This window comes from Eleutherodactylus coqui, chromosome 13 (assembly GCF_035609145.1).
Source record: "Eleutherodactylus coqui strain aEleCoq1 chromosome 13, aEleCoq1.hap1, whole genome shotgun sequence".
NCBI lineage: Eukaryota > Metazoa > Chordata > Amphibia > Anura > Eleutherodactylidae > Eleutherodactylus > Eleutherodactylus coqui.
The window spans coordinates 68,904,343-68,932,147 of record NC_089849.1 but is presented as its reverse complement, the minus strand read 5'-3'; the positions used below and the strand labels follow the sequence as shown (position 1 = coordinate 68,932,147).

The window sequence follows — 27,805 nt, the reverse complement described above, 5'->3', positions numbered from 1 at the left end:
AAATAAAGTATCAATCACCTTATGGGAGAGTCCTTGTTTTCTTAGCTTCTGCCTTTCAGCAGCCAGGCCGTCAGTTGTAACCAGTGGATTTTCTAAAAAAACACTGGGCCCTGGGATAACAGATCCTCCCTGGGAGGTAGTGCTATGGGGGATTGTATCGCCAAAGAGTTCAGTACTGGATACCAAGGTCTCTTTGGCCAAGCCGGAGCAATGAAGATTACCGTAACACGACTATTTTGTATTTTCTGCAGACACCTTGCTATTAGCGGGAGTGGAGGAAAAGCGTACGCTGGAGACATCTCCCACTACTGGGATAGAGCATCTAGTGCTACCGGATGGTCTGTAGGATCTAGCGAGAAGTCCCGGCAATTGGAGTTTCATCTGGTTGCGAATAAGTCAATCTGAGGTTGGCCCCACTGAGGATTGCGGAATACTTCCGTGGTGAGGGCCAAATTCCCAGGATCCAACCTCTCTCTGCTCAAGAAGTCCGCTACGCGGTTTAATGATCCTTTTAGGTGGACTGATGATAAAGATGCAGTGTTGTCTACTGCCCATGACAGGATCCTTCGTGCCATATGTTGTAAATGGGAGTGCCAGGTGCCTCCCTGGTGGCGGAGAAAAGATACTGCTGTTATGTTATCCGATAACACTTTCATGTGTTTTCCTTGTAGCAAATCTTCAGACCTAATTAGGGCTTCCCAAACAGCCCTCAGCTCTCTAAAATTAGAGGAATGGGCACTGGTGAGTTTTGACCAAGAACCCTGTATGGCCTCGCCTGCTACCTGATCTCCCCACCCAGAACTGCTGGCATCTGTAGTAACCGTGACACAGGGAGATAAGGACCACTGAACCCGCTTCCTAAGATTTAAGGGTGTTTGGTGGGTGGCGCTCACTGTTCAGATATCCAAAGACGTCATTATGGCTTAAGGTGAAGCGATGGAGATATACCTCTTGATCTGGCAGGTGATGGTTGTACCCAATTATACAGACAACCAATGTGCTGTAGGGCAGCCTGAGGAGGCTCCAATCATAAGAATGGTGGAGTAGATGCAAACAAAGAAAAAGAAAAAAAGGTCCTCAGCGCTCAATATGGGTACAAAATGACAGGAGGAAAAGTGAAGGTGAAAAAGACAAAGGACTTACTTCATGGAGGCTTCCGTGTTCAGACGCCCCCAGTCCCAGCAAGCGTATCAAATTACCGTCGGCGGCAACAGCAATAGTTCCACAATTTATTTGATGGTAGACGCGTTTTGGCCTTCATCAAGTACATCAAGTACATGTACTTGATGAAGGCCAAACTGCTGTAAGGCCGAAACGCGTCTACCATCAAATAAATTGTGGAACTATTGCTGTTGCCGCTGACGGTAATTTGATACGCTTGCTGGGACTGGGGGCGTCTGAACACGGACGCCTCCGTGAAGTAAGTCCTTTGTCTTTTTCACCTTCACTTTTCCTCCTGTCATTTTGTACCCATATTGAGCGCTGAGGACCTTTTTTTTCTTTTTCTTTGTTAAGATTTAAGGGTGAGCGCCACCAGTTTAAAGATTTCTTTACCCACTGTGGTAAATTAAATTTTGTATCCAGGAAAGTCTGAGCATGATCCCATGTCGATAAATGTTTCTCCTGTAGGGGCCTAGAATGAAAATGAGCCCACAGTACTGTAGGTAAGCAAGCTGTCATGTGCCCTAAGGCACGCATCACCTCCCTTACTGACACAAAAATTTTTTTTTTTAAATTCTGAATTGTAAGAATAGTATGGGAGATTTTAGATTCCGGAATAAGCGAACAACATTTTTCAGAGTCCAGAAGGACTCCCAAAAATATTTTCCTAATCTCAGGAATAAGACTGGATTTATCCCAGTTGACAATCCAACCCAAATCCCTGAGGAGATTCAACGTCTGCTCTAAATAAGATTGCATAGTAATTGTATCATTCACAATCAACAAAAGGTCATCTAGATATGTTTTTTTCCCGTAAGAACCTAATTGTCTCTATCATGACTTTCGTAAATATTCTGGGGGCTGTGGAAACGCCAAAAGGTAAACAGGGGAACTGAAAATGAGAAATGACACCCCCTACTCGGACAGCAAATTTAAGAAACCTCCAAGATGCTGAATGAATAGGGATGTGATAATATACGTCCCTCAAGTCTATTGCGCACATGACGTCAGCGGGACCTATCAACAGATCTGTGGAACATATTGTATCCATCTTAAAATCACAAAATTATTATGTGACTAATTCTACATTTAAGTTCAGTATAATTCTAAAGGATCAGATTGGTTTGGGGACTAAAAAGAACGGTGAAAAACAACTCTGGCCCTGTTCATCCACAGGGACAGGTACAATAGCTTCTATACTAATTAAACTAAGGACACCCTCCTCTAATCGCTCTTGGAGGCGGGGAAACTGCATAGGTGTTACACAATATTTTTGGGGGGCCTAGATGATAATTCTAATTTGTAACCTGACAAGACCACCCTTAATACCCAGGGATTCTCAGTAATCTGATGCCAATTCCATGAATACTGAAGTAGTCCCCCATGATACACTCTCTATCTGGGATCAAGTCTGGAAGGAAAGCCTGAGCTTTTCCCTCTGCCCCCTTTCGGGTAAGACCACCTACCAGACTTCCCTTTGTTCATCCCTCTTAGCTGATATGATTCTTTTCTGAAGAATAAAGTCTTTCTCGGAAGATAATCTGCTGGGAAACCCATTCTTTTGTCCGCCGCCTTCTCCAGAATTTTATCCAAAATTGGGCTGAAGAAATGACTCGCCTTGGAAGGGGATTGTGCACAATTTACTCTTTGACATCGGGTCCACCGCTTACGACCTGAGCCACAGTGCTCTCCTGGCGGAGTCCCCTAGTCCTGCGCTTCTTGCAGCTAATCTAACAGATTCCCCTGATGAGTCAGCCAAAAAAGCCGTAGCTTTTTTAATCAGTGGAAGACACGAGAATTTCTTCTCTAGATGTTTTTAATTGCAAATGGGATTCTAAGTGGTCAAGCCACAGGTACATAGATCTTGCCACAGATGTGGCGCCTATGTTGGTTTCCACAACGGTGGTCGCAGATTCCCACACCCCTTTTAAGAATCCTTCCATGATCACTACGTTGGCAGTGACGTTTTCTTCACTAACTTGGCCACCTGTACGTCTACTTTTGGAACCGTACGCCAAAGGGTAGCATCATCTGGTGAAAACTAAAGCCTCTCTCTAAAATCCCTGTGAGTGGAGGAACCCCGTTTTGGCTTATGCCATTCTTCTAGAATGATTTTCAATAAACTTTCACTGACAGGGAAACATTTCTTGCGTCTGGTTCTAAGACCACCGAACATTCGTATTGCACTGATCTAGACTGTGGCACGTCAATAACTTCCATAGTGTTCCGCACAGCTGTAATTAGCTCATCCAAGTCCTGATTTGGAAATAATATTCTCGTCATCGCCAGGAACAGGGACTGAGAATTCTGATGAGTCGTCCGATTCTTCTAACTCAGAAAGTTCGGGTGATAATCTATATATATAAAAATGAATGTATGTCTGTGTGCGTGTCTGTCTGTTTGTCCTTTATGCGCTACTACACCATTCATCCGATCGCCATGAAACTTTGGGAAGTTGTTGAGTACACTCCTGGGAAGATTATAGGCATAGTACAACTATCCTACGATAAATGGCGCGCGCGCGCGCGCGAGCGTCGTCGAAAGTTACAACCCCCCCCACGTAGATCGAATAAGTAAGCCACCTGCTATTGTGATGTCATCACTGATGTCATCAACGCCCTTGAACATGCCCCAACATGTTCTATAAAGCTGCATTGTGAGACCTCCTGCTCATATACTAATATATTAAACAGACGACCTCCTCCTCATATACTAATATATTACACAGACGACCTCCTCCTCATATACTAATTCTATGCGCAAAAGAATTAGCGTCCAAATTTTACGTATGGAATCGAATTCTCTCGCTTCGCGATGTAATAGAAACTTGAAATTTGGCACGAGCACTGATTATGTCATAAATAGGAAAAGCTAATCGGTCCCAACTCGATTATTCAATTCTAGGCGCAAAAGAATTGGCGTCCAAATTTTACGTACGGAATCTAATTTTCTCGCTTCCCAATGTTATAGAAACTTGAAATTTGGCACGAGCATTGATTATGTCATAAATAGGAAAAGTTAATAGGTCCCAACTCGATTATTCAATTCTAAGCGCCAAAGAATTAGCGTCCAAATTTTACGTACGGAATCTAATTTTCTCACTTCCCGATGTCATAGAAACTTGAAATTTGGCACGAGCATTGATTATGTCATAAATAGGAAAAGCTAATGGGTCCCAACTCCATTATTCAATTCTATGCGCCAAAGAATTGCCGTCCAAAATTTTACGTACGGAATCTAATTCTCTCACTTCCTGATGTTCTATTTATATAAAAAGGAATGTATGTCTGTCTGTCCTTTTGCGCTACTACACCATTCATCTAATCGCCATGAAACTTCGGGAAGTTGTTGAGTACACTGCTGGGAAGATTACTGGCATAGTACAACTATCCTGCGAGCATCGTCGACAGTTATGCCCCCAGACAAAGATCTTTGATTTCCATCTCAAGGACAAAAGCAAAAGGCATTACGAGCAACGGGATGCGTGTTCAACTACAAAATGATGCATCCGCCAAACGTTTCGCAAGACAATTGCTGGATATTGAGAATGCTGAGGTAAAATGAAAGCTGTGCTGTGATTGGTTGCAATTTCTTATACTGCTGAGGTAAAATGAAAGCTGTGCTCTGATTGGTTGCTATTTCTTATACTGCTGAGGTAACATGAAAGCTGTGCTGTGATTGGTTGCTATATATTATACCGCTGAGGTAACATGAAAGCTGTGCTGTGATTGGTCGCTATATATTATACTGCTGAGGTAACATGAAAGCTGTGCTGTGATTGTTTGTTATATATTATACCGCTGAGGTAACTTGAAAGCTGCGCTGTGATTGGTTGTTATCTAGATATATAAAAACAAAATGTATGTATGTCTGTCTTCGCGGCAACGCGCGACGGGTATGCTAGTACTTCATATTCCCGGGTACTGCCCCTTTCCCTTAGGCTGGGAATCAAAAGGCTGTTCCCTTAAAGCCTGCACCTCCTCCAGAACCTCCAGAACCATATCCCTGATCCCTTGCAAGAGATTTTGTTGCTCGCCTTTCATAATCTTGGACGTACACTCCGGGCAAATAGGTCTCTTTTAGAGATGAGCGAACGCGTTCGTCCGAGCTTGATATTCGTGCGAATATTAGGGTGTTCGGGATGTTCGTTATTCGTGACGAACACCATGCGGTGTTCTGGTTACTTTCACTTCCTTCCCTGAGACGTTAGCGCGCTTTTCTGGCCAATTGAAAGACAGGGAAGGCATTACAACTTCCCCCTGCAACGTTTAAGCCCTATACCACCCCCCTGCTGTGAGTGGCTGGCGAGATCAGGTGTTCGCCTAATATAAAAGTCGGCCCCTCCCGCGGCTCGCCTCAGATGCGGTGTGAGTTAGATGAGGGACAGTGCTGTTTATACCGGAGCTGCTGTAGGGAAAGAATTGGTAGTTAGTGTAGGCTTCAAGACCCCCCAAAGGTCCTTATTAGGGCCACTGATAGCTGTGTGTTGGCTGCTGTTAGCAGTGGGATTTTTTTTTTTCTCAAAATCGCCTCTGCAGACCGTTGCACCTGGCATTAGGGACAGAAGTGCTGCATAGGCAGGGAGAGTGTTAGGAGTGAGTGTAGCCTTCAAGAACCTCAACGGTCCTTTCTAGGGCCATATTTATCCGTGTGCAGTACTGTCCAGGCTGCTGTTAGCTGTGCTGCATTTTTTTTGGGCTTCTCAAAATCGCCTCTGCAGAGCATTCCACCCTCCATTGATACTGCAGGGAAAGAATTGTATAGGCAGGGCCACAACACAGTTATTATTCATAGAATATACGCAGTGCTGCCTTTTGGTGGAAAAACAAGTGGAAACAAATCTATTTGTCCAGCCTGTGTCCGTCCTTACGGGAGGTGGACACGTGTGAGCTGCGTGAAAAACATTGCTAAATCATACGCAGCCAGCTACGCTTTACTGCTGGCTTCGCCATTTGCTTTCCTTAATTGGGAAAAAAATACCTGCTCTGCCAGAGTTATAATAACTCTGCTACCCTCACGTTCTGTGACACATAAGCAGGGACACAGCACAGTTATTAAACTTCTCATGTTCATTGAATATACGCAGTGCTGCCTGTTGGTGGGAAAAAACTGAAAACAAATCTATTTGTCCAGCCTCTGTCCGTCCTTACGGGCGGTGGAGACGTGTGAGCTGCGTGAAGAACAGTGCTAAATCATACGCACCCAGCTACGCTTTACTGCTGGCTTCGCCATTTGCTTTCCTTAATTGGGAAAAAAATACCTGCTCTCCAAGAGTTATAATAACTCTGCTACCCTCACGTTCTGTGACACATAAGCAGGGACACAGCACAGTTATTAAACTTAGATAATTCATTCACTAGAGGCAGTGGGGCCTTTCGTTTTCCAAAAAGGGCAAAAATTATATTTGGCCTGCAGTCTTGCGCCAATTTATTTCCTGCCTGTGAAATCAAATCACTGGTAATACAGCATGCTGAGGGGTAGGGGTAGGCCTAGAGGACGTGGACGCGGCCGAGGACGCGGAGGGCCAAGTCAGGGTGTGGGCACAGGCCAAGCTCCTGATCCAGGTGTGTCGCAGCCGACTACTGCGCGATTAGGAGAGAGGCACGTTTCTGGCGTCCCCACATTCATCGCCCAATTAATGGGTCCACGCGGGAGACGGTTATTAGAAAATGAGCAGTGTGAGCAGGTCCTGTCCTGGATGGCAGAAAGTGCTTCGAGCAACCTATCGTCTACCCGCAGTTCTGCGCCGTCCACTGCTGCCAATCCGAATCCTCTGTCTGCTGCTCCTCCTTCCTCCCAGCCTCCTCACTCCACTACAATAACACCTGCTCAGGAGCGGGAGCACTCCCAGGAACTGTTCTCGGGCCCCTGCTTAGATTGGGCAGCAGCGGTTCCTCTCCCACCAGAGGAGTTTATCGTCACTGATGCCCAACCATTCGAAAGTTCCCGGGGTCCGGAGGAAGAGGCTGGGGACTTCCGCCAACTGTCTCAACAACTTTCTGTGGGTCAGGAGGACGATGACGATCAGACACAGTTGTCTTGCAGTGAGGTAGTAGTAAGGGCAGTAAGTCCCAGGGAGCAGCGCACAGAGGATTCGGAGGAAGAGCAGCAGGACGATGAGGTGACTGACCCCACCTGGTGTGCAACGCTTACTCAGGAGGACAGGTCTTCAGAGGGGGAGTCAAGGGCATCAGCAGGGCAGGTTGCAAGAGGCAGTGCGGTGTCCAGGGCCAGGGGTAGAGGCAGGGCCAGACCGAATAATCCACCAAGTGTTTCCCAAAGCGCCCCCTCGCGCCATGCCACCCTGCGGAGGCCGAGGTGCTCTAAGGTCTGGCAGTTTTTCACAGAGACGCCTGACGACCGACGAACAGTGGTGTGCAACCTTTGTCGCGCAAAGCTCAGCCGGGGAGCCAACACCAACAGCCTCACCACCACCAGCATGCGCAGACATATGATGGCCAAGCACCCCGCAAGGTGGGACAAAGGCCGTTCACCGCCTCCGGTTTGCACCCCTGCCTCTCCCCCTGTGCCCCAACCTGCCACTGAGATGCAACCCCCCTCTCAGGACACAGGCACTACCGCCTCATGGCCTGCACCCACACCCTCATCTCCGCTGTCCTCGGCCCCATCCAGCAGTGTAGTTCAGCGCACCGTTCAGCCGTCGCTTGCGCAAGTGTTCGAGCGCAAGCGCAAGTACGCCGCCACGCACCCGCACGCTCAAACGTTAACCGTCCGCATCGCAAAATTCATCAGCCTTGAGATGCTGCCGTATAGGGTTGTGGAAACGGAGTCCTTCAAAAGTATCATGGAGGCGGCGGCCCCGCGCTACTCAGTTCCCAGTCGCCACTACTTTTCCCGATGTGCCGTCCCAGCCCTGCACGACCACGTCTCCCGCAACATTGTGCGCGCCCTCACCAACGCGGTTACTGCCACGGTCCACTTAACTACGGACACGTGGACAAGCACAGGCGGGCAGGGCCACTACATCTCCCTGACGGCACATTGGGTGAATTTAGTGGAGGCTGGGACAGAGTCAGAGCCTGGGACCGCTCACGTCCTACCCACCCCCAGAATTGCGGGCCCCAGCTCGGTGCTGGTATCTGCGGAGGTGTATGCTTCCTCCACTAAAGCACCCTCCTCCTCCTCCTCCTCCTCTGTCTCACAATCAAGATGTGTTAGCAGCAGCATGTCGCCAGCAGTCGGTGTCGCGCGGTGTGGCAGCACAGCGGTGGGCAAGCGTCAGCAGGCCGTGCTGAAACTACTCAGCTTAGGCGATAAGAGGCACACGGCCCACGAACTGCTGCAGGGTCTGACACAGCAGACCGACCGCTGGCTTGCGCCGCTGAGCCTCCAACCGGGCATGGTCGTGTGTGACAACGGCCGTAACCTGGTGGCGGCTCTGCAGCTCGGCAGCCTCACGCACGTGCCATGCCTGGCCCACGTCTTTAATTTGGTGGTTCAGCGCTTTCTGAAAAGCTACCCACGCTTGTCAGACCTGCTCGTAAAGGCGCGCCGGCTCTGCGCACATTTCCGCAAGTCCCACACGCACGCTGCCACCCTGCGCACCCTGCAACATCACTTTAAGCTGCCAGTGCACCGACTGCTGTGCGACGTGCCCACACGGTGGAACTCTACGCTCCACATGTTGGCCAGGCTCTATGAACAGCGTAGAGCTATAGTCGAATACCAACTCCAACATGGGCGGCGCAGTGGGAGTCAGCCTCCTCAATTCCTTTCAGAAGAGTGGGCCTGGTTGGCAGACATCTGCCATGTCCTTGGTAATTTTGAGGAGTCTACCCAGGTGGTGAGCGGCGATGCTACAATCATTAGCGTCACCATTCCTCTGCTATGCATCTTGAGAAATTCCCTGCAAACCATAAAGGCAGCTGCTTTGCGCTCGGAAACGGGGGCGGGGGAAGACAGTATGCCGCTGGATAGTCAGGGCACCCTCCTGTCTATTTCTCAGCGCGTACAGGAGGAGGAGGAGGAGCATGAGGAGGATGAGGAGGAGGGGGAAGAGACAGCTTGGGCCGCTGCTGACGGTACACCGGCTGATTGCCTGTCATCCTTTCAGCGTGTATGGCCTGAGGAGGAGGAGGAGGAGGAGGAGGAGGAGGATCCTGAAAGTGATCTTCCTAGTGAAGACAGCCATGTGTTGCGTACAGGTACCCTGGCACACATGGCTGACTTCATGTTAGGATGCCTTTCTCGTGACCCTCGCGTTGCACGCATTCTGGCCACTACGGATTACTGGGTGTACACACTGCTCGATCCACGGTATAAGGAGAACCTGCCCACTCTGATTCCCGAAGAGGAAAGGGGTTCGAGAGTGTTGCTATACCACAGGACCCTTGCGGACAAGCTGATGGTAAAATTCCCAGCCGACAGCGCTAGTGGCAGAAGGCGCAGTTCCGAGGGCCATGTTGCAGGGGATGTGCGTAGATCGAGCAGCATGTACATCCCAGGCAGTGCAACAGTCTTTAAGGGCCTGGCCAGCTTTATGGCTCCCCACCAAGACTGTGTCACCGCTCCCCAGTCACGGCTGAGTCGGCGGGAGCACTGCAAAAGGATGGTGAGGGAGTACGTAGCGGATCGCACGACCATCCTTGGTGACGCCTCTGCCCCCTACAACTACTGGGTGTCGAAGCTGGACACGTGGCCTGAACTAGCCCTGTATGCCCTTGAGGTGCTTGCTTGTCCTGCGGCTAGCGTGTTGTCGGAGAGTGTGTTTAGTGCGGCTGGGGGAATCATCACAGATAAGCGTAGCCGCTTGTCAACCGACAGTGCCGACAGGCTAACACTCATCAAGATGAACAAAGGCTGGATTTCCCCAGACTTCTGTTCTCCACCAGCGGACAGCAGCGATACATAAGCAATACGTAGGCTGCACCCGCGGATGGAAGCTACGTTCTCTCTCACCATCCAAAACGGGGACATTTCTGCTTCATCAATCTGTGTCTAATATTCCTCCTCCTCCTCCTCCTGCTCCTCCTCCTGAAACCTCACGTAATCACGCTGAACGGGCAATTTTTCTTAGGGCCACAAGGCTCACTCAAATAATTTTTCAGAACAATTTTTATAAGTTTCAATGCGCTTAAAAGCATTGGAACTTTAACTTGAACCAATTTTTCGTTACACTGGGCTGCCTCCAGGCCTAGTTACCACTTAAGCCACATTAACCAAAGCGATTAATGGGTTTCACCTGCCCTCTTGGCTGGCCATGGCCAATTTTTGGGATGTACATTAGTACTGTTGATACAGCAATTTTTGTGGGCCCTCGCCTACAGTGTAATCAAATTAATTTTTAGCCCACCTGCATTACAGCTGACGTTACCTCAGCTGTGTTGGGCAATGCAATGGGATATTTCTATGTACCGCCGGTGGCTTCCTGGCACCCACCCAGGCAGTGGGTCCACAGGGAGTTAAACCTACATGTGTCCACTTGTAAAGAACCCCAGTCTGACTGGGGCATGCAGTGTGGGCCGAAGCCCACCTGTATTACGCACGACATTACTACCTCAGCTGTGTTGGGCAATGCAATGGGATATTTTTGTGTACCGCCGGTGGGTTCCAGGGAGCCACCCATGCTGTAGGTGCACACTGAGTTTTTAATACATCTGTACACTTCTAAAGAACCCGTCTGACTGGGGCATGCAGTGTGGGCCGAAGCCCACCTGTATTACGCACGACATTACTACCTCAGCTGTGTTGGGCAATGCAATGGGATATTTCTATGTACCGCCGGTGGCTTCCTGGCACCCACCCAGGCAGTGGGTCCACAGGGAGTTAAACCTACATGTGTCCACTTGTAAAGAACCCCAGTCTGACTGGGGCATGCAGTGTGGGCCGAAGCCCACCTGCATTAACCCTTTCCAGTCCACTGTGTGACCTGTGAAGACATTAGGGTTTAAGGCTGTACAGCTCCGTTGTTGGTAGACGTCCGTCGGGGTTCTCTTACTGTATATTGCCAGCCTCTCTGCTGTCGGAGCCTATCCTACGTGTCAGCTCATGCAGTACTGGCTTTAGCCAGCATATAGCGCCGTTGTATAACAGCAGAAAAAGAGTAAGCCCCCTAGGAAAACCATATACAAATTGGATTGGAAAGGGTTAAGCACAACATTACTACCTCAGCTGTGTTGGGCAATGCAATGGGATATTTCTATGTACCGCCGGTGGCTTCCTGGCACCCACCCATGCTGTAGGTGCACACGGAGTTTTTACTACATCTGTACACTTATAAAGAACCCCAGTCAGACTGGGGCATGCAGTGTGGGCCGAAGCCCACCTGCATTAAGCACGACATTACTACCTCAGCTGTGTTGGGCAATGCAATGGGATATTTCTGTGTACCGCCGGTGGGTTCCAGGGAGCCACCCATGCTGTGGGTCGACAGGGACTTCACAATAGGGAGTTGTACCTGCCTGTGTCTATGAATTAAAAAGCCCGGTCTGACTGGGGCATGCAGACACCTTGACAGAATGAATAGTGTGTGGCACATAGGTTCCCCATTGCTATGCCCACGTGTGCAGCTCCTGATGGCGGTGGCACAGGATTCTATTTCTCATTGCTTCTGTACAGCATTGTGGGCTATCGCTCCGCCACTTTTAAAGAGGGTCGCTGCCTAGCCGTGCCAACCTCTGCAGTGTGTGCCTGCGGTCCCTCGTCATGGCAGACGCAATTCTAAATAGACATGAGCGTGGTGTGGCATGAGGGCAGCTGAAGGCTGCGCAGGGACACTTTGGTGTGCGCTGTGGGGGGGGAGGGGGGGCGGTTGGGCAGCATGTAACCCAGGAGAAGTGTCAGTGGAGTGTCATGCAGGCAGTGATTGTGCTTTGTTGGAGGTAGTGTGGTGCTTAGCAAAGGTATGCCATGCTAATGAGGGCTTTTCAGAAGTAAAAGTTGTTGGGAGGGGGGGGGCCCACTCTTGCCGGTATTGTGGCTTAATAGTGGGACCTGGGAACTTGAGATGCAGCCCAACATGTAGCCCCTCGCCTGCCCTATCCGTCACTGTGTCATTCCCATCACTTTCCTGAATTGCCCAGATTTTCACACATGAAAACCTTAGCGAGCATCGGCAAAATACAAAAATGTTCTGGTCGCCCATTGACTTCAATGGGGTTCGTTGTTCGAAACGAACCCTCGAGCATCACGGGAAGTTCGTTACGAATAACGAACACCCGAACATTTTGGTGTTCGCTCATCTCTAGTCTCTTTACATTATCATCCAATCTCTTGGAGCATAATGCACACCTTTTAATCTTTTTTTTTAATCCGGTTTGGTTTTTAATGCTTCCTCCTAGAAAGTGAAAAGCTATTACCAACACCAGATAAAACATTTCTAGCCATGCTGAAATTTTTGTCCAAATGGACTACTTACTATTGGCACAATCCCCTTATCCCCATCTGCGCTATCCATGGCGCCTGTCGGTGAAAATGGAGCCTATAGACAGAGGAGCTCCAGGGATTTGAATCTGCAGCCTTTATGCAAAAGACACCGCCGACGCGGCGTCTGATGTCATAGTGTCTGACATAATTGCGTATGACGAGGTGCCGCTACATATCCGGGACTGAAGCGCAGAGCATAGCTGCACCTGCCGCTTAGTCCCCTCTTATTGCTGGTGCCGCAGCCCAACTACCCTGACCTGGCCGGCTCCCCGCGCCCTGGTGAGTAGCATATTCCGGTGCCGCCGCACCCTTCATCCACAGCACAGAGGGGACAGGAAGAACACTGTAGATCGGTGAGAGGTGGCCTTACAAAAACTCTCCTTCTCCCTGTCCCAGTGAAAACAGGCGGGTAACCTCCATGTATTCTGTCAGGATGGACAGTATGGAAATTTTTTTTTTGCACTCCTTTGTCTTTATGATTTGGGAGCCAACTGGTGACAGCAGCTGAGTGGCCCAAACTCCTGACCATTGGAATCTTGTTGCTCAGCCAGATGGTCACTTCTGCCCGACATCATCTGTGTCATATTACCTCCACTTAAAATCAGTCTCTACATGTCTTATTGAGATATGATTTATAATCCCACTAGCATACCCGTCGCGCGTTGCCGCGAAGACAGACATACATACATTTTGTTTTTATATATCTAGATAACAACCAATCACAGCGCAGCTTTCAAGTTACCTCAGCGGTATAATATATAACAAACAATCACAGCACAGCTTTCATGTTACCTCAGCAGTATAATATATAGCGACCAATCACAGCACAGCTTTCATGTTACCTCAGCGGTATAATATATAGCAACCAATCACAGCACAGCTTTCATGTTACCTCAGCAGTATAAGAAATAGCAACCAATCAGAGCACAGCTTTCATTTTACCTCAGCAGTATAAGAAATTGCAACCAATCACAGCACAGCTTTCATTTTACCTCAGCATTCTCAATATCCAGCAATTGTCTTGCAAAACGTTTGGCGGATGCATCATTTTGTAGTTGAACACGCATCCCGTTGCTCGTAATGCCTTTTGCTTTTGTCCTTGAGATGGAAATCAAAGATCTTTGTCTGGGGGCATAACTGTCGACGATGCTCGCAGGATAGTTGTACTATGCCAGTAATCTTCCCAGCAGTGTACTCAACAACTTCCCGAAGTTTCATGGCGATTAGATGAATGGTGTAGTAGCGCAAAAGGACAGACAGACATACATTCCTTTTTATATAAATAGAACATCAGGAAGTGAGAGAATTAGATTCCGTACGTAAAATTTTGGACGGCAATTCTTTGGCGCATAGAATTGAATAATGGAGTTGGGACCCATTAGCTTTTCCTATTTATGACATAATCAATGCTCGTGCCAAATTTCAAGTTTCTATGACATCGGGAAGTGAGAAAATTAGATTCCGTACGTAAAATTTGGACGCTAATTTTTTGGCGCTTAGAATTGAATAATCGAGTTGGGACCCATTAACTTTTCCTATTTATGACATAATCAATGCTCATGCCAAATTTCAAGTTTCTATAACATTGGGAAGCGAGAAAATTAGATTCCGTACGTAAAATTTGGACGCCAATTCTTTTGCGCCTAGAATTGAATAATCGAGTTGGGACCGATTAGCTTTTCCTATTTATGACATAATCAGTGCTCGTGCCAAATTTCAAGTTTCTATTACATCGCGAAGCGAGAGAATTCGATTCCATATGTAAAATTTGGACGCTAATTCTTTTGCGCATAGAATTAGTATATGAGGAGGAGGTCGTCTGTGTAATATATTAGTATATGAGGAGGAGGTCGTCTGTTTAATATATTAGTATATGAGCAGGAGGTCTCACAATGCAGCTTTATAGAACATGTTGGGGCATGTTCAAGGGCGTTGATGACATCAGTGATGACATCACAATAGCAGGTGGCTTACTTATTCGATCTACGTGGGGGGGTTGTAACTTTCGACGACGCGCGCGCGCGCGCCATTTATCGTAGGATAGTTGTACTATGCCTATAATCTTCCCAGGAGTGTACTCAACAACTTCCCAAAGTTTCATGGCGATCGGATGAATGGTGTAGTAGCGCATAAAGGACAAACAGACACGCACGCAGACACGCACGCACGCAGACAGACATACATTCAATTTTATATATATAGATGTAACTTAAGGCATGCATTATGTATCGTGTTTCCTTATTTTTGACCACCCCCTGTATATGTTCCTACATATAGATGAAAAATACATACTGGTATGGCAACATCATAGACCCTGATCAAGGGTCAACTGCATAATGCAAGAAATGGTGCAAAAAAACTGCCAAATAGAAGTACTGCACACACTGTATGAATAAATTTTGATACACCATATTTCTATTTGGGAGTGCTATGCATCATTTTCTGGATATACTTTATACACACAAAAATTGTTGAGCACAGAGTCAGCTTCGATTAGAGTCAACACCAGTGGCACAGGACAGAAATAAAAAAAAATTTGGATAGCACACACTGGAAATGAATTTGGGTTTTATTCAGAAAAGTTCCAGAAATACACAATTGCAATATTTTGAGCATATGTTGCATCTCAGGCAAGTATAAAGACAGAGATGTTGTCTAGTTGTATCCTTAAAATAAGCCATCCATAATAGATCATCAGGGGCTAAACTCCCAGGACCCTGCCAATCAGCTGTTCACCGGGTCGATGCACTGAGCTGATTTCTGCAGTAAACAGACAGCTCCATACCCACTGCACTGGTGAAGCTTGCTAATACAGGCAAAGTTGCCATTTGCCTGCAATACCAAACCTGACCACTGCAATGAGAACAGAGCTGTCTACTTCCTGCTCAGTGCATGAGTGCATCAACCTCGCAAACAGCTGTTTGGCAGGGGTCACAGGCAGCAGACCGTTGCTGATCTACAAATGATATCCTACCAACACTAAGACCATCACTAGTTTACAACTGGACAACCCCTTTAATGTAATGTATTTCATTGCTGTTTAATCAATTTTTTTAAGAACTTTAACAAAATACAGTTCTGATGTTCTGCATTTTTTTTCTTAAGGCGGTCACCGTATACGATAAAAAATGCAATATTTTAATATTTCAGACTTTTACAAATGCAGTGATACCAATTTTTTTGCTTTACATTTTTGAGAGAAATGGGAAAAGGAGATTTTTTTGGAATGTTTAATATTTATAACATTTAATTTTTATTTCAGTTACCCTTTCCAATCCAATTTGTATACTGGTTTTCCTAGGGGGCTTACTATTTTTCTGCCGTTATACAACAGCACTATCTGCTGGCTAAAGCCAGTACTGCATGAGGTGACACGTTGGATAGGCTCTGACAGCAGAGAGGCTGGCAATATACAGTAAGAGAACCTCGACGGATGTCTTCCAACATCGGAGCTGTACAGCCTTAAAGCATAATGTCTTCAGAGGTCAGACAGTAGATTGGAAAGGGTTAAACTTATCTAGCCCCTCTTATGTACATGACCTCAATAATGACATGCTGAGCATTGCATAGGCTCAAAGAGAAAACCCAGGTCAGGAATATAACATAAGCATAATTACCAAATTCTGCAGGCGGCATCATGATGAGAAGGAGTGGAAATACAAGAATCGGCCGTATTTCAATAATGTTTAGTACAAAGTGTTGTGTAATGCAAAGTATCGCAGTTTGCAAATACAATTGGTCCTGTGGTGTTCCAGTAAGATGAAATTGTTCACTATACGTAGCTAGCTGATTGGTGGGGGGTTCACCAATAGACAGAATGGGGATCTCATATTTCCTGAACACTGGCAAAATTAATAGAATTGCAGCATCTATGCTCAGCCACCATTCCATTGATTTCAATTGGAGTGCCGAAAATAGCCAAGTTCAAGTGCTCGGCAATTAATGTGAGTGCCAGAGATTGCCGAGAGCTTGAATTTGGCTATTTTCAGCACCCGCACTGAAATCAATGGAGTGGTGGCTCAGCACACGTGTTGCCGCTCCAAAGCATTTTGCCAGTCTCTCGGGTATACAAGACCGCCATTCTAGTGATATGGTGGTGAAAGGAAAGGGAGGGTGGGTATCCTAGTGGTCATCTCTCAGCTAGTTGTCCCTTATGCTATGGATAGGGAATAATTTAATTTTTTAGCCCTTTTACATAGGACTAATATCGGTCAGATTGACGCACTCCCGTGGGAAATCTGAACAATGATCATCCCATGTAAATGCATGCAGCGACTAAACGAGAATTGTTCACTTTCTGCAAGCAGACAACTGAACGATGTGCCATTTAGTGTAAACAGCAGTCGTTCACTTTGGAAGGACTGTCTGCTTACAGTGAATGGAGTCGGGTGGTGGAGAACGCTTCCCGGCCCGCACCACCTTCATTCCGGCAGCCATACCGTGTAATAGCGCAGGAGCGAACATCACTGGAAGAACTTTAAATGATTGTGTGATCGAATATAGATAAAACAATTAAATACAGAATATAAAATACAGCAGGTTACACACCTTACATTGGCTTTATCTACTCCCATGCCAAAACTGATAGTGGCCACAATGACAGGAACTGCCCCCTCCATCCATTCATTCTGGATGGACAATCGATCTGCTGATTTAAGACCTAAATGACAAACAAAAAAATGTTGTCTCCTTTCTAAAGATACTTTTACACACAACGAATTTTGCTTAAAGTTTACTAAATCCACATGAAAAGTAAGCGACTGTTTTCTGTGAAAAATCAGCGTTTAAAACTAACAATTTTCATTTGAAATGGTCGCCTTTTCAATCGCTCAGTGTGACACTGGGTAACGTTTACTTGTAAGGCTGCGGGCACACGGGCAGAAATTTGTGAAATGTCCGCAGCGGGACGGCACAGAAATTCCGCACAATTTCCAGAGCAGAAAGGCAGCTTGAAAACCCGTGCTGTATGGCGCCGGTTTTGAAGCGGCTTGTCTGCCTGTATTCAGCTGCGGCCATCTCTCCCCATAGAGAGGAGAGAGCCCGAAGTGGAAACGGCAATAAAATTGACATGCTGCAGATTTGAATTCCGCGTGGCATGTCAGTTTCAGTGTGGCTTGGCCACAACAGACAGTCCATAACATGTGGACAAGATTTTTGCAAATCTCGTCCACTTTGCTGCATAGTCTCGGGTTTAAGAAAGTCCGCACAGAAATTCTGCGGCAATTCCGCCTCGTGTGAACCCAGCCTTAAGCTACAGGGTGATTGTTTTCATCGCAGGGCGTGTGCATTTGTGAATGATTGGCCTGTGAGAGCAGGTCGGTGGGCATAAATCCCTGCCAAATACCCAGGAGGATTAGGCGTTTGCTATCAGAAAGAATCTTGGTTTTCTGATTTGTAGTAATTAAATTAAAGGAATACAATCGCTAGTGCTGGATGTGTCATGAAATGCGACTGTGAAACAATCGCAAAAACAAAGGACAGGAAAGGCGTGTTCGCCATGTGCCTTTTTAAAAGGCAAATCATTAGGGGGAGTACCGAAACCTGCTGGCATGTGAAAAAGAGGGTGAATGTATTTCAGAGGAGCTTATTATTTGTGTAGCTCAGATGAGGTTCCTAGCCAAGGGCTGAGCAGTAGGCGGGCATGTAAAAAGAAGGTTCACTAGTAGCCAATTGCTCGCGTTTGCTCGTAAAGATTAATCGCTAACGTTCAGTGGTTTTGGATGAAATTTATTGCGTGTAAAAGGGCCATTATGCAAAAGATCACAAAAGACAATGTAAAAGAAAAAAAAAAAGAGGGAACAGGCTGTTACTGACCTGCATGGTAGGCCTTAGATGGGACACCTAGTGTGGACAAGCGACGAGCTACTTCTCCACAGAAATATTTGGTCCTACAGTAGACAATCCCACAACCAGAAAAGCCCTGTGAGAGTAATAGGCAAGTACGGTGGTGTGAGATCATAGGAGATGTATTCTCTTACATATAGCACTATCCGTTCATTAGCAAGTAGTCCACTTACATACAAGCCACGGGCAGCCTGATCCCCGGACAGATCTGCACAATGCCCCCCATGTATATTTTATTCTGAATAAACACCCTTTACCCCATTAACGCAAACCCATTTTCTTCGGTTTCTCTTCCCCATTTTCACAAAAATGTAACTTTTATTTATTGATCAACATAGTTGTCTGAGGGTTTATTTTTTTGTGGAATATGTTGTATTTTTCAATGAAAATATCTAATGTACCTTAAAATGCATTGAAAACGGTTAGGCCTCATGTCCACAGGCAAAAGAAGAATTAAAATCTGCAGCGGATTTTAACTCTTCTCCTGCCCGCGGATCCGCACCCCTTAGGGATGCATTGACCACCCGCGGGTAGATAAATACCCGCGGATGGTCAATAAAAGTGATTAAAAAAAAAAAAAATGGAGCATAAAAAAATCTGGACCATGCTCCATTTTCATGCGGGTCTCCCGCGGGGACAGCTCCCGCAGGCTTCTATTGAAGCCTATAGAAGCCGTCCGGATCCGCGGGAGACAAAAATCGGAATTTACTCACCCGCTCCGGTTCTTCCCTTCGCCACGGCTCCATCTTCTCTCCGTCGCGGCCGGATCTTTTTTCTTCGGGCCGGCGCATGCACGGGGCACGTCACCGACGTCATACTGCGCATCCGCCGGGCTGAAGAAAGAAGATCCAGCCGCGACGCAGAGAAGATGACGCCGCGGCGAAGGGAAGATCCGGAGCGGGCGAGAGGTAAGTTTATTCTTATTTTTATGCCTCATGTCCGCGGGGCAGGAGGGACCCGCTACGGATTCTCCATGGAGAATCCGTAGCGGGCCTGATTTTCCCCGTGGACATGAGGCCTAAGGCCGACTGTGCACGGGCGATGCGGTATCCCACGGAGAATCTCGGGCAAACAATGCCCGACACTCGTCCCCGCATACACTCGCTCCCGTGCTGTTACATTCCACCAGCTCCTCTTCATTCACCTATAAAAGCAGCCATTCAGTGCTGAATGGCTGCTATTTACACTGAACGATCATCATTTAGGATCATCGCTCATCGTTTAGGCTGCATGAAATCTTGAACGATGATCGTTCAGTACTAAACAGCCCTGTGTAAAGTTAATGGAGAGGGGCGGGGGACAGCGAGGAGAGAAATCTCCTCCAGCCACCCCGCTATGAAGCAACGATACTCACTCTCGTGCAGCAGCACAGGAGCGAGTACGTCCGGGGACGAGTGTCAGGCATCGTTTGCCCAACAGTCATCCAGTGTAAATAGGGCTTTACATACGGCAGTAATGATAAGTTTATTCTATGGGTCAGTATGACTGCATGGATGCAAAATTTATATAGTACAGAAAAAAAAAACTAAAATTAAAAAAATATATATCTTTTGAACAAAAAAAAAATTTTCTACCACAATCTTCTAATAGCTATAACTTTTTTAACTTTTCCATCAACATAGTTGTGCGAGGGCTGATTTAAAGCAGGATGACCTGTAGTTTATATTGGTACCATTTTGGAGTACATACTTTTAATTGCTTTATATTACATTTTTTCTTGGTAATGGGGAAGGGGGGAGGAGGGGTGACAAAAAGAAAGAAAAACGTCAGAATTGCTCTCTAACGACATTCATCATATGAGATAAATAATAACTCACTGAATGGCTGAGTGGTTAGCCAGTCAGACACAACCCTTTAAGCAGCCAGGGATTTTAAATCCCCGGCTGCTGACAGAGCTTCAGAGCAGTGCAGAAGGACCAAGCGGCTAGACGTGCCTAAGCACAACAGCAGCGGAGAGGTGAGTTTATATGTTTTTATTTATTTATATATATATATATATATTTTTTTTTAACACCTCCTAGGGATGGTTTTCAGGAAAGGGCTTATATTTAAAGCCCTTCCCCGAAAATCACTGCAGGGGTTGCTAGCAGTCCATTGCTTTCAATGGGGCCGTCGACAGCAGCGGCGACCCCATTGAAAGCAATAGGAGAACATTGTGATCTTCTGTGATTCTTTACCCCCCATGGGGAGTGCCATCAACACTGAACACTGTGACAGTGCTGTCACAGTGTTCAGTGATGAGGGGACTCCCCGCGGGGTATATTGACACGCACCACGGACCTACAGTACACGCTTGTAAAACAGGGATATGTGAACGCACCATAGGAAACCAATGGTTATAATATACATGTAGTTTTGTGCGTGTGATTGTACGCACATTAACATGCTCGTCTAAACGAGTCCTTAAACAGAATCGCCCTTTCATTTTGATGCTAAGTTATGATGTACCCTCTCATTACCCCAGAAGGTGTCTTTTCGCCCAGCGCTTTCAAGCAGAAGTCCTTTAGATTGCTATATGAATCTTGCAGTGAATCTTTCATCTGAATATCGTAGAACAGGTTGGAACGAAAGCAGGGCAGTTTAAACATTGCAATAGGTTGGTTCAGTTTCAGGGAAGCTATGATATCGTCCTGCACTTGTTTGGTGGCGGTGGCAGTCAGGGCAACACAAGGCGTCTGTGGCAAACGTGAGCGCAGAGTTCCCAAACGCTGGTAATCGGGTCGAAAATCATGGCCCCACTCGGAAACGCAGTGAGCTTCATCTATGACGAAGTAGGAGAGCAGATTTCTGGATAGCAGCGTGTTCAGGGTGGGCTGGAAGGAGGCGGCTGCAGCCATTTCCGGGGTGATGTACAAGAGTTTGATCTTCGGGTTCTCGCTCTCCAGGTCCTGAATGATTTTCTTACGCTCTTCTAATAGCAGACTGGAATTCAGAGAGCAAGCATGAATCTTCAGGGATAAAAGGTGGTCTATCTGATCCTATACAGGGTGAAATAGAGAGAGGGAGAGACGTTAGTGCGCATCTTACAGGGAAGTGAGAAGAAACCTTTCTTAAAGGGACTCTGTCACCATGTTTCTGCAGCACCATAAGACAGTGGCAGTCACACTGATTGCAGTGTTATGTCTGCTGTATCTGTGCAGGAGTTTTGGAGAAACTTGCATTTTATTAGTAGCAGACAGACACTGAAGTAGTCCTGCATATTCATGAGCTACAGGCTGGTCACACCCACCCGCCCTCCAGCCAATGATTTACAGCTCTCTATGCACAGTAAAAGGCAGATAGCTGTCAGTTTATGGCTGAACCGCGGAGTAGGTAGCCTACAGCTTATGAATATCCAGGACTACCTTAGGTAGTCCTCTATGCATTTGCTGATACTGATAAAATATACAGATTACTTACCGGCAGTACTTTCCTGGGAGTCATCACGACAGCCCCATTACATATGGAGGTTGCCCTCTGACCTCGGTAGGGAGAGGAAGAGGCCTTAAAGCACCTCCCCTCCACCATCTCCTCAGTGACGTTCAAATTATTATGGTGGACAGTGTATACTGAACCAAAAATTTTCCTTTATTCACTCACATTTTGCATGGGTAAAATAACTTAAATATTCTATAGGGGAGGGACCTATGGGCCGCTGTGATGACTCCCGGAAAAAGGACTACCGGTAAGTAATCCATACATTTCCTGGTCGTCATTACGACGGCCCCATTACATATGGAGTAATACCAAATTCTAAGTATTTAGGGTGGGACTACTGCCTGGAGGACTTTCCGTCCATATCCTAGGTCTTTGTCAAATTGCACATTAACTCTATAGTGCTTAATAAATGTGTGCAGACTGGACCAGGTGGCCGCTTTACAAATTTGTTCAGCGGGGGCCTGTGCTTTTTCTGCCCACGAAAAGGAGAGCGATCCTGTAGAGTGGGCTTTGATATTTTCCGGAGGGTCGAGACCACAGGCATTGTATGCCTCCTGGATGGCCATCCTGATCCATCTTGCAATGTTTCTTTTAATCGCTGTCTTTCCTCTGCCCGGCCCCTGAAATTGGACAAAGAGGTTATTATGCTTACAAAAAGATTGGGTAGCCTCTAGGTATGCTAGAACAGCCCTCCTGACGTCAAAGTTATGGAATGCTCTCTCTCTCTGTCATTACGGGAGTCCTGTCAGAAAGAGGGTAGCGTAATTGCCTGCTCTCTGTGGAATTTAGGCACAACTTTTGGAAGGAAGGTGGGATCTAGGTTAAAGATGATTCTATCATCTTGCACTACCATATGTGGCTCGACACAACATAAGGCCTGTAATTCCCCCATTCTCTGTGCCGAGGTTATGGCGACCAAGAGAGACTTTAAGTGTGAGCAGCTTCATGGGGGGGGGGGTTGGGAGAGGGGTTCAAAGGGTGGTTTACAAAAACTATTTAGGACCAAGTTTAGGTCCCATGTGGGAAAGGTTTCCCTAATAAGGGGCTGGAGACTGTCGGCCCCTTTAAGGAACCTGCGGATCCAGCAATGATCTGCCAGGGGAAAATCTAAACAGGATCCTAATGCTTCCACCTGTACTCTTAAGAGTCCTTGGGCTTAGGTCCTTTTCTAGGCCTGCTTGCAGAAATTCCAGAATTATGGGTAATTCTACACTTGGGGCTTCACTCGGATCTAGATTACAGTATTTCGAGAATCTCCTCCCCACTTTATTGTAAATTGCTGTGGGTACAGGCTTACTACCTAAAGTAGTAATTACTTTTTGTGAGAGCCCTTTCCCCCGAAGTTTTATGCCTTCAGCATCCAGGCTGCTAACTTCAGTTTCTCAACTCCCGCATAAGTTAGTGGACCCTGGAATAGGAGATCTTGCTCGACTGGTAGCTGAAGCGGGCTCTGGATTGCTAGGGTCTTGAATAGGGGATACCAAGGTCTCTTGTCCCACATAGGGGTGACTAGGATTATCGCTGCTCGGCTGACAACCTTCTTGAGGATATGAGGGATCAGTGGAAAGGGGGAACACGCATACGTCAGATCTACATCCCAGCTCTGAGACAGGGCGTCCGTTGACAGGGATATAGAGGGTTCTTGTGACCAAGGGGTGCCTTTGCTAAGGTTACTCTGGGAAGGCCACCAGCGCAGGGACTGTTTAACCTGAACAGACAGGCTCACCTTTTCATCTAGGGAAGTTTGTCCCAACGGGTAAGGATAAACTGTTGCAGCTGTCGGGTATGGGCTTGTGTCCATGCGACTATTTGTATACAAGCTGTTAATAGGCCCAGAACTTTCATTGCATCTCTGATGGATATGGTCGTTGCTTGACATAGGGACGAAACCGATTGGATAAGGTCCTTACTCCTGGACAGGGGGAGCTGTGTTTCCTGGGTATGGGAATCTAGGAGTATCCAAAGATATGTCTTCTGCGTACCCGGGATCAGGTCTGACTTTTGTCTGTTGACTTTTATCATCCACTCCAAGTCGTTCAATATGGACAGGACTACGGACAAGTCTGTGCATATGGTTTCTCCTGACTTTGATACTAGCAGGAAATCATCCAGATAAGGGAAGAGGAGGATTTGATTTCTCCTAATGTAGGCTATCATTTCTATCACTACTTTCGTGAAGACTCTAGAGGCTGTAGAGATACCGAACGGCAGAACCATAAATTGGTAGTGATAAATTACATCTCCTATTTGCAGGGCAAACCTTAGATATTTGTAATGGGCGGCAGCTATTGGGATGTGGTAGTATGCGTCTTTAAAGTCCATGGTGCACATGACGCTGTAGTATCTATTAGAGGTACGATGGATCTAACAGTTTCCATTTTAAATTTCCTGTAGGAAATAAATTTGTTTAGGGCTTCGAGATTAAAAATAGTTCTGATATAGCCGCTTTTTGATCAAGAAAAGCGCGGGGGGGATAGAAGCAAGCCCTCACCCCTTTCGTGTTAGGGAACCTGCATAATAACTCCTAGGTCTTTAAGTTCCTGGATGCCCTTTATCAGATTTTTCTGTTCTTGCGGGGAACCCGGAGAAGTTAGGAAGAATCTTTTGAGGGGTAGGGAGTGAAATTCAATTGGATACCCGATTTCAATTATTTGTAGTACCCAGGGGTTTGACATTATTCCACGTCACTGGTCCAGATATTATGACAGTCTACCCCCACTGTTGGGTCAGAAATGGGCTGTATTTCCTTACCCCGACCTCCTTTCGGGTACGACCATCTTCCCATTTTCCCTTTGGTTTCAGAAGGTGGTTGTCATGTCCTTCCTGGAAAGGATGGTTTCTTATAAGACCTTCTATCTGGAAGGATCTTATTCTTGTCCCCCGCTTTCTCAAATATTTTATCCAGGACAGGTCCGAACATGTATTCTCCCTGAAAAGGAATTGAGCAGTTTGTTCTTCGAAGTCACATCTGCGACCATGATTTTAGCCATAGCACTCGCCTTGTAGTGTTACTCAGGACTGCGGTTTTTGCACCATATCTAACTGATTCCGCTGATGTGTCCGCTAGGAATCCTGTAGCGATCTGAAGGAGAGGAAAGCAGCTGGCTAATTCTTCTCTGGGAGCCCGTTCTTTTATTGAGGTGTCCATTCGGTTCAGCCACAGGACCACAGACCTGGCTACTGACGTCACTGCGATGTTAGCTTCAAGGGTGAAGGAAGTCACTTCCTATGCCTTTTTTATCAGTCCGTTAACTTTCTTGTCCATAGGATCTGACAGTTGTGATCCATCCTCAAAGGGCAGCAGGGTTTTCTTAGCCACCTTGGCTTTCTGCATGTCGATCTTTGGGGTCTCTCTATGTATACGGACATCTTCTAGTGCAAATGCCAGCCGGTTCTTTATTTCTTTTGAGACGGAGAGTCTCTTTTATGGCTCCTGCCATTCGTCCAAGATTACTTGCTGCAGGGTCTCATTTATTGGAAAAATAGTTTTCCTCCTGGAACGGAACCCCACGAACATCTCATCCTGGACGGTTCTAAGCAAACAGTCCTCTTCAATCTGCATGGTCTCCCTCACCACTTTGATGAGATGTTCCATATCGGCTGAAGAAAAATAGCATTTCTTCTAATCCTTGGCTTGTGGCAGCGGGTCCTCCAATTCCCCTTCTGACAAGGGTTCCAGGGACTCCCCAGAAATAGAACTCAGTGACTGACCTTGACCTTTTGGAGGGCCTTCATGGCCCAGGCTGAGGATGGGAAAGGGACGCCATAGAGGCCTGTAATTCCTCCTTAATCATACCCCTAATATCCGCTTTAAAAGCGGCCCTTTCCTCCGCTAGAATTTTCCCTGTGCATGGAATCTTAGGCTACAAATATCTTTTATCTTACCAAGAAAATAACATACACAAAATCTGAATCTGGATTAAAGGGCCGCGGGCATTTATTTAAACTGGGTTAAAACATATTAAATATCATAAAATATATAAAATGTAGACTCAGTCCGTCCACATCAAGTCTACCAAATATAATAAAATCAAATACATCCATCCATGACATCCATCTCTCTAGAGATCTATTCAACCGTCTTCTAATCTTTTCCATAAACAAAAACTTGGTGAACGACCAAATTCTCTGGGGTATTATTTCTGATAACACTATTCTGGTCCCAGGGAACATAGACTTCGTTTTCCACAGCTCCTTTCTGATCTCAAGAATCAAGTCGTATGTCTTCAGCCTTCCAACATCATTTCTTCCTAAATGAATAATCAAAATGCTCGGCATCGGCAGCACTGCCTGCTTCTCGAGCAGCAACGATGTCAAGGAGGGCCAAGACATTACCCTGATTCCACACCAATAGATCTCATAAGAAGATGTATCCAAATCCAAATTCCCCGAGTAGCAGCGGCTTACCGACCTCTGATGGGCCCAGAATATAAAAGAGTGTCCTACAATCCAAACTATCTCTCTTTGAGAACCTAAAAAAAACAAAACCAAAAAAAAAAAAAGAACATTACAAGGCAACATTATTGGGCCGAACATATAATTGAAATCGATTTGATTCCCATCTACTGATACTCTTAATATGCTCTTTGCTGAAACCCAACCTAGCTGCCTCTGTGGCAGCGCCAATTCTAAACGAGTGCGATGTCACTTTAACCCCATTGCAACCTGCCTTCTTAACACATTTCTTTAGCACACTTACAAATTGAAATCGTGACAGCGAAGATCCATCCACATGGCAAAAGAACGATCCCATCTTTTGCGGACGAATCCTCAAATACCTTTGTAAAGCTCTGACCGGGCATAGGTTAGCAGAGGGACTCTGAAACAGCTGAATCCATATCCCTCTGCCTAACCTATCAGTCTTTGTATGTTTTAAAAATAATTTCACGTGATTGCCCTGATCAAACACGTCAGACACCAATAACGGTGAGCAAGTTACCTTGGATTGGGGCAAAAATTCACCACATCTCAGAGCTCCAAAATAAGCCACTAAAAAGGCACAGTGAAATAAAATACTCTCATAATCTGAAGTGCAGACGAAGCTAAGAACCGCCACTAACTTACTCAATAAACTAAACGTGATGGCCGACCTCTGATCTGCGGCAAAAGCAACCGTTTTAAAACCGCGAGTCAGAAGCTTAATTTGCTTATATGAATTAATTGGTTTTACATTCAACCATTTCTGAAAAAAAGGTAAACCTGCCAAAAGCTTCATAATAGAGTTATAAGCCAACCCCGACTTAATCTTTGAACATAAAAAGGAAATGCAAACATTCACATCTTGTGAACTCTCGTGTACTGCCTTCTCCTTGCAAAAACATCTCCAAGCTTCCCAAGCTGCATTATACTCCAACCAAGTCTTCGGCGCTACCAATCTGGACAAAAGCTGAAAAATCAACTCAGCATCAGGGCCCAGAGATGTTCGGGACATTTCACACCCATTAAATCCCCTTCTGGTGCCAGCTCCCTGAAATGCAGCATCTGAAAGCAAGATAAAGTAGGGACTGAAACCTCCTGTTGACTAAGGCCGCCTGCAGAAGAGCGTGTCGGATCCGGCGGCGAGAATTCTCGCCGCGGGACCCTACCCGAGCGCCTGCAGAGACGAGCGCGTACTCACCCGCGCCCGGCGGCCCCGGCTCTTTCATGTGCCGGGCGCATGCACAGACCGGAGCCGGCGGCCGGGTGAGTGACGTTTCTGTGCGAGGCTCTGCGAGCCCCGCACAAAAATAGGACATGCCGCGGTTTGTTTGCCGCGCGACATTTCGCGCGGCCAAACCGCGGCCGTCTGCATAGGAGTGCGTATTGTAATGCTCTCCTATGCAGGCTTTGAGCGGCGGAAATCCCGCCGCGGGATTTCCGCCCGTCTGCAGGCGGCCTAAGACTGCTCTGTGCTTTGACAAAAATGTTGTACTTTAAACAAGCCCACACTAACAGTTTCAGCAGTCTTGTAACCGGCTCTGATTTGGATACAAAACAATTCAATGCTAATAGAACTCTC

The 27,805-nt window shown here is 46.7% G+C and overlaps 1 protein-coding gene across 4 annotated transcripts in view; it reads right to left on the bottom strand.

Moving 5' to 3' along the window:
- The window catches only part of LOC136587814 (ATP-dependent DNA helicase Q5-like), an 80,953-nt gene that overhangs the window by 30,554 nt on the left and 22,594 nt on the right, over positions 1 to 27,805 (bottom strand). For all 4 annotated transcript variants that reach the window (XM_066586586.1, XM_066586583.1, XM_066586584.1 and 1 more), the window contains 3 exons: positions 20,850 to 21,368; positions 18,361 to 18,466; positions 17,095 to 17,206 (listed from right to left, as the gene is read on the bottom strand). In XM_066586586.1, coding sequence (XP_066442683.1) covers positions 17,095 to 17,206; positions 18,361 to 18,466; positions 20,850 to 21,368 — 737 coding nt within the window. The remainder of the gene's footprint in view (positions 1 to 17,094; positions 17,207 to 18,360; positions 18,467 to 20,849; positions 21,369 to 27,805) is intronic.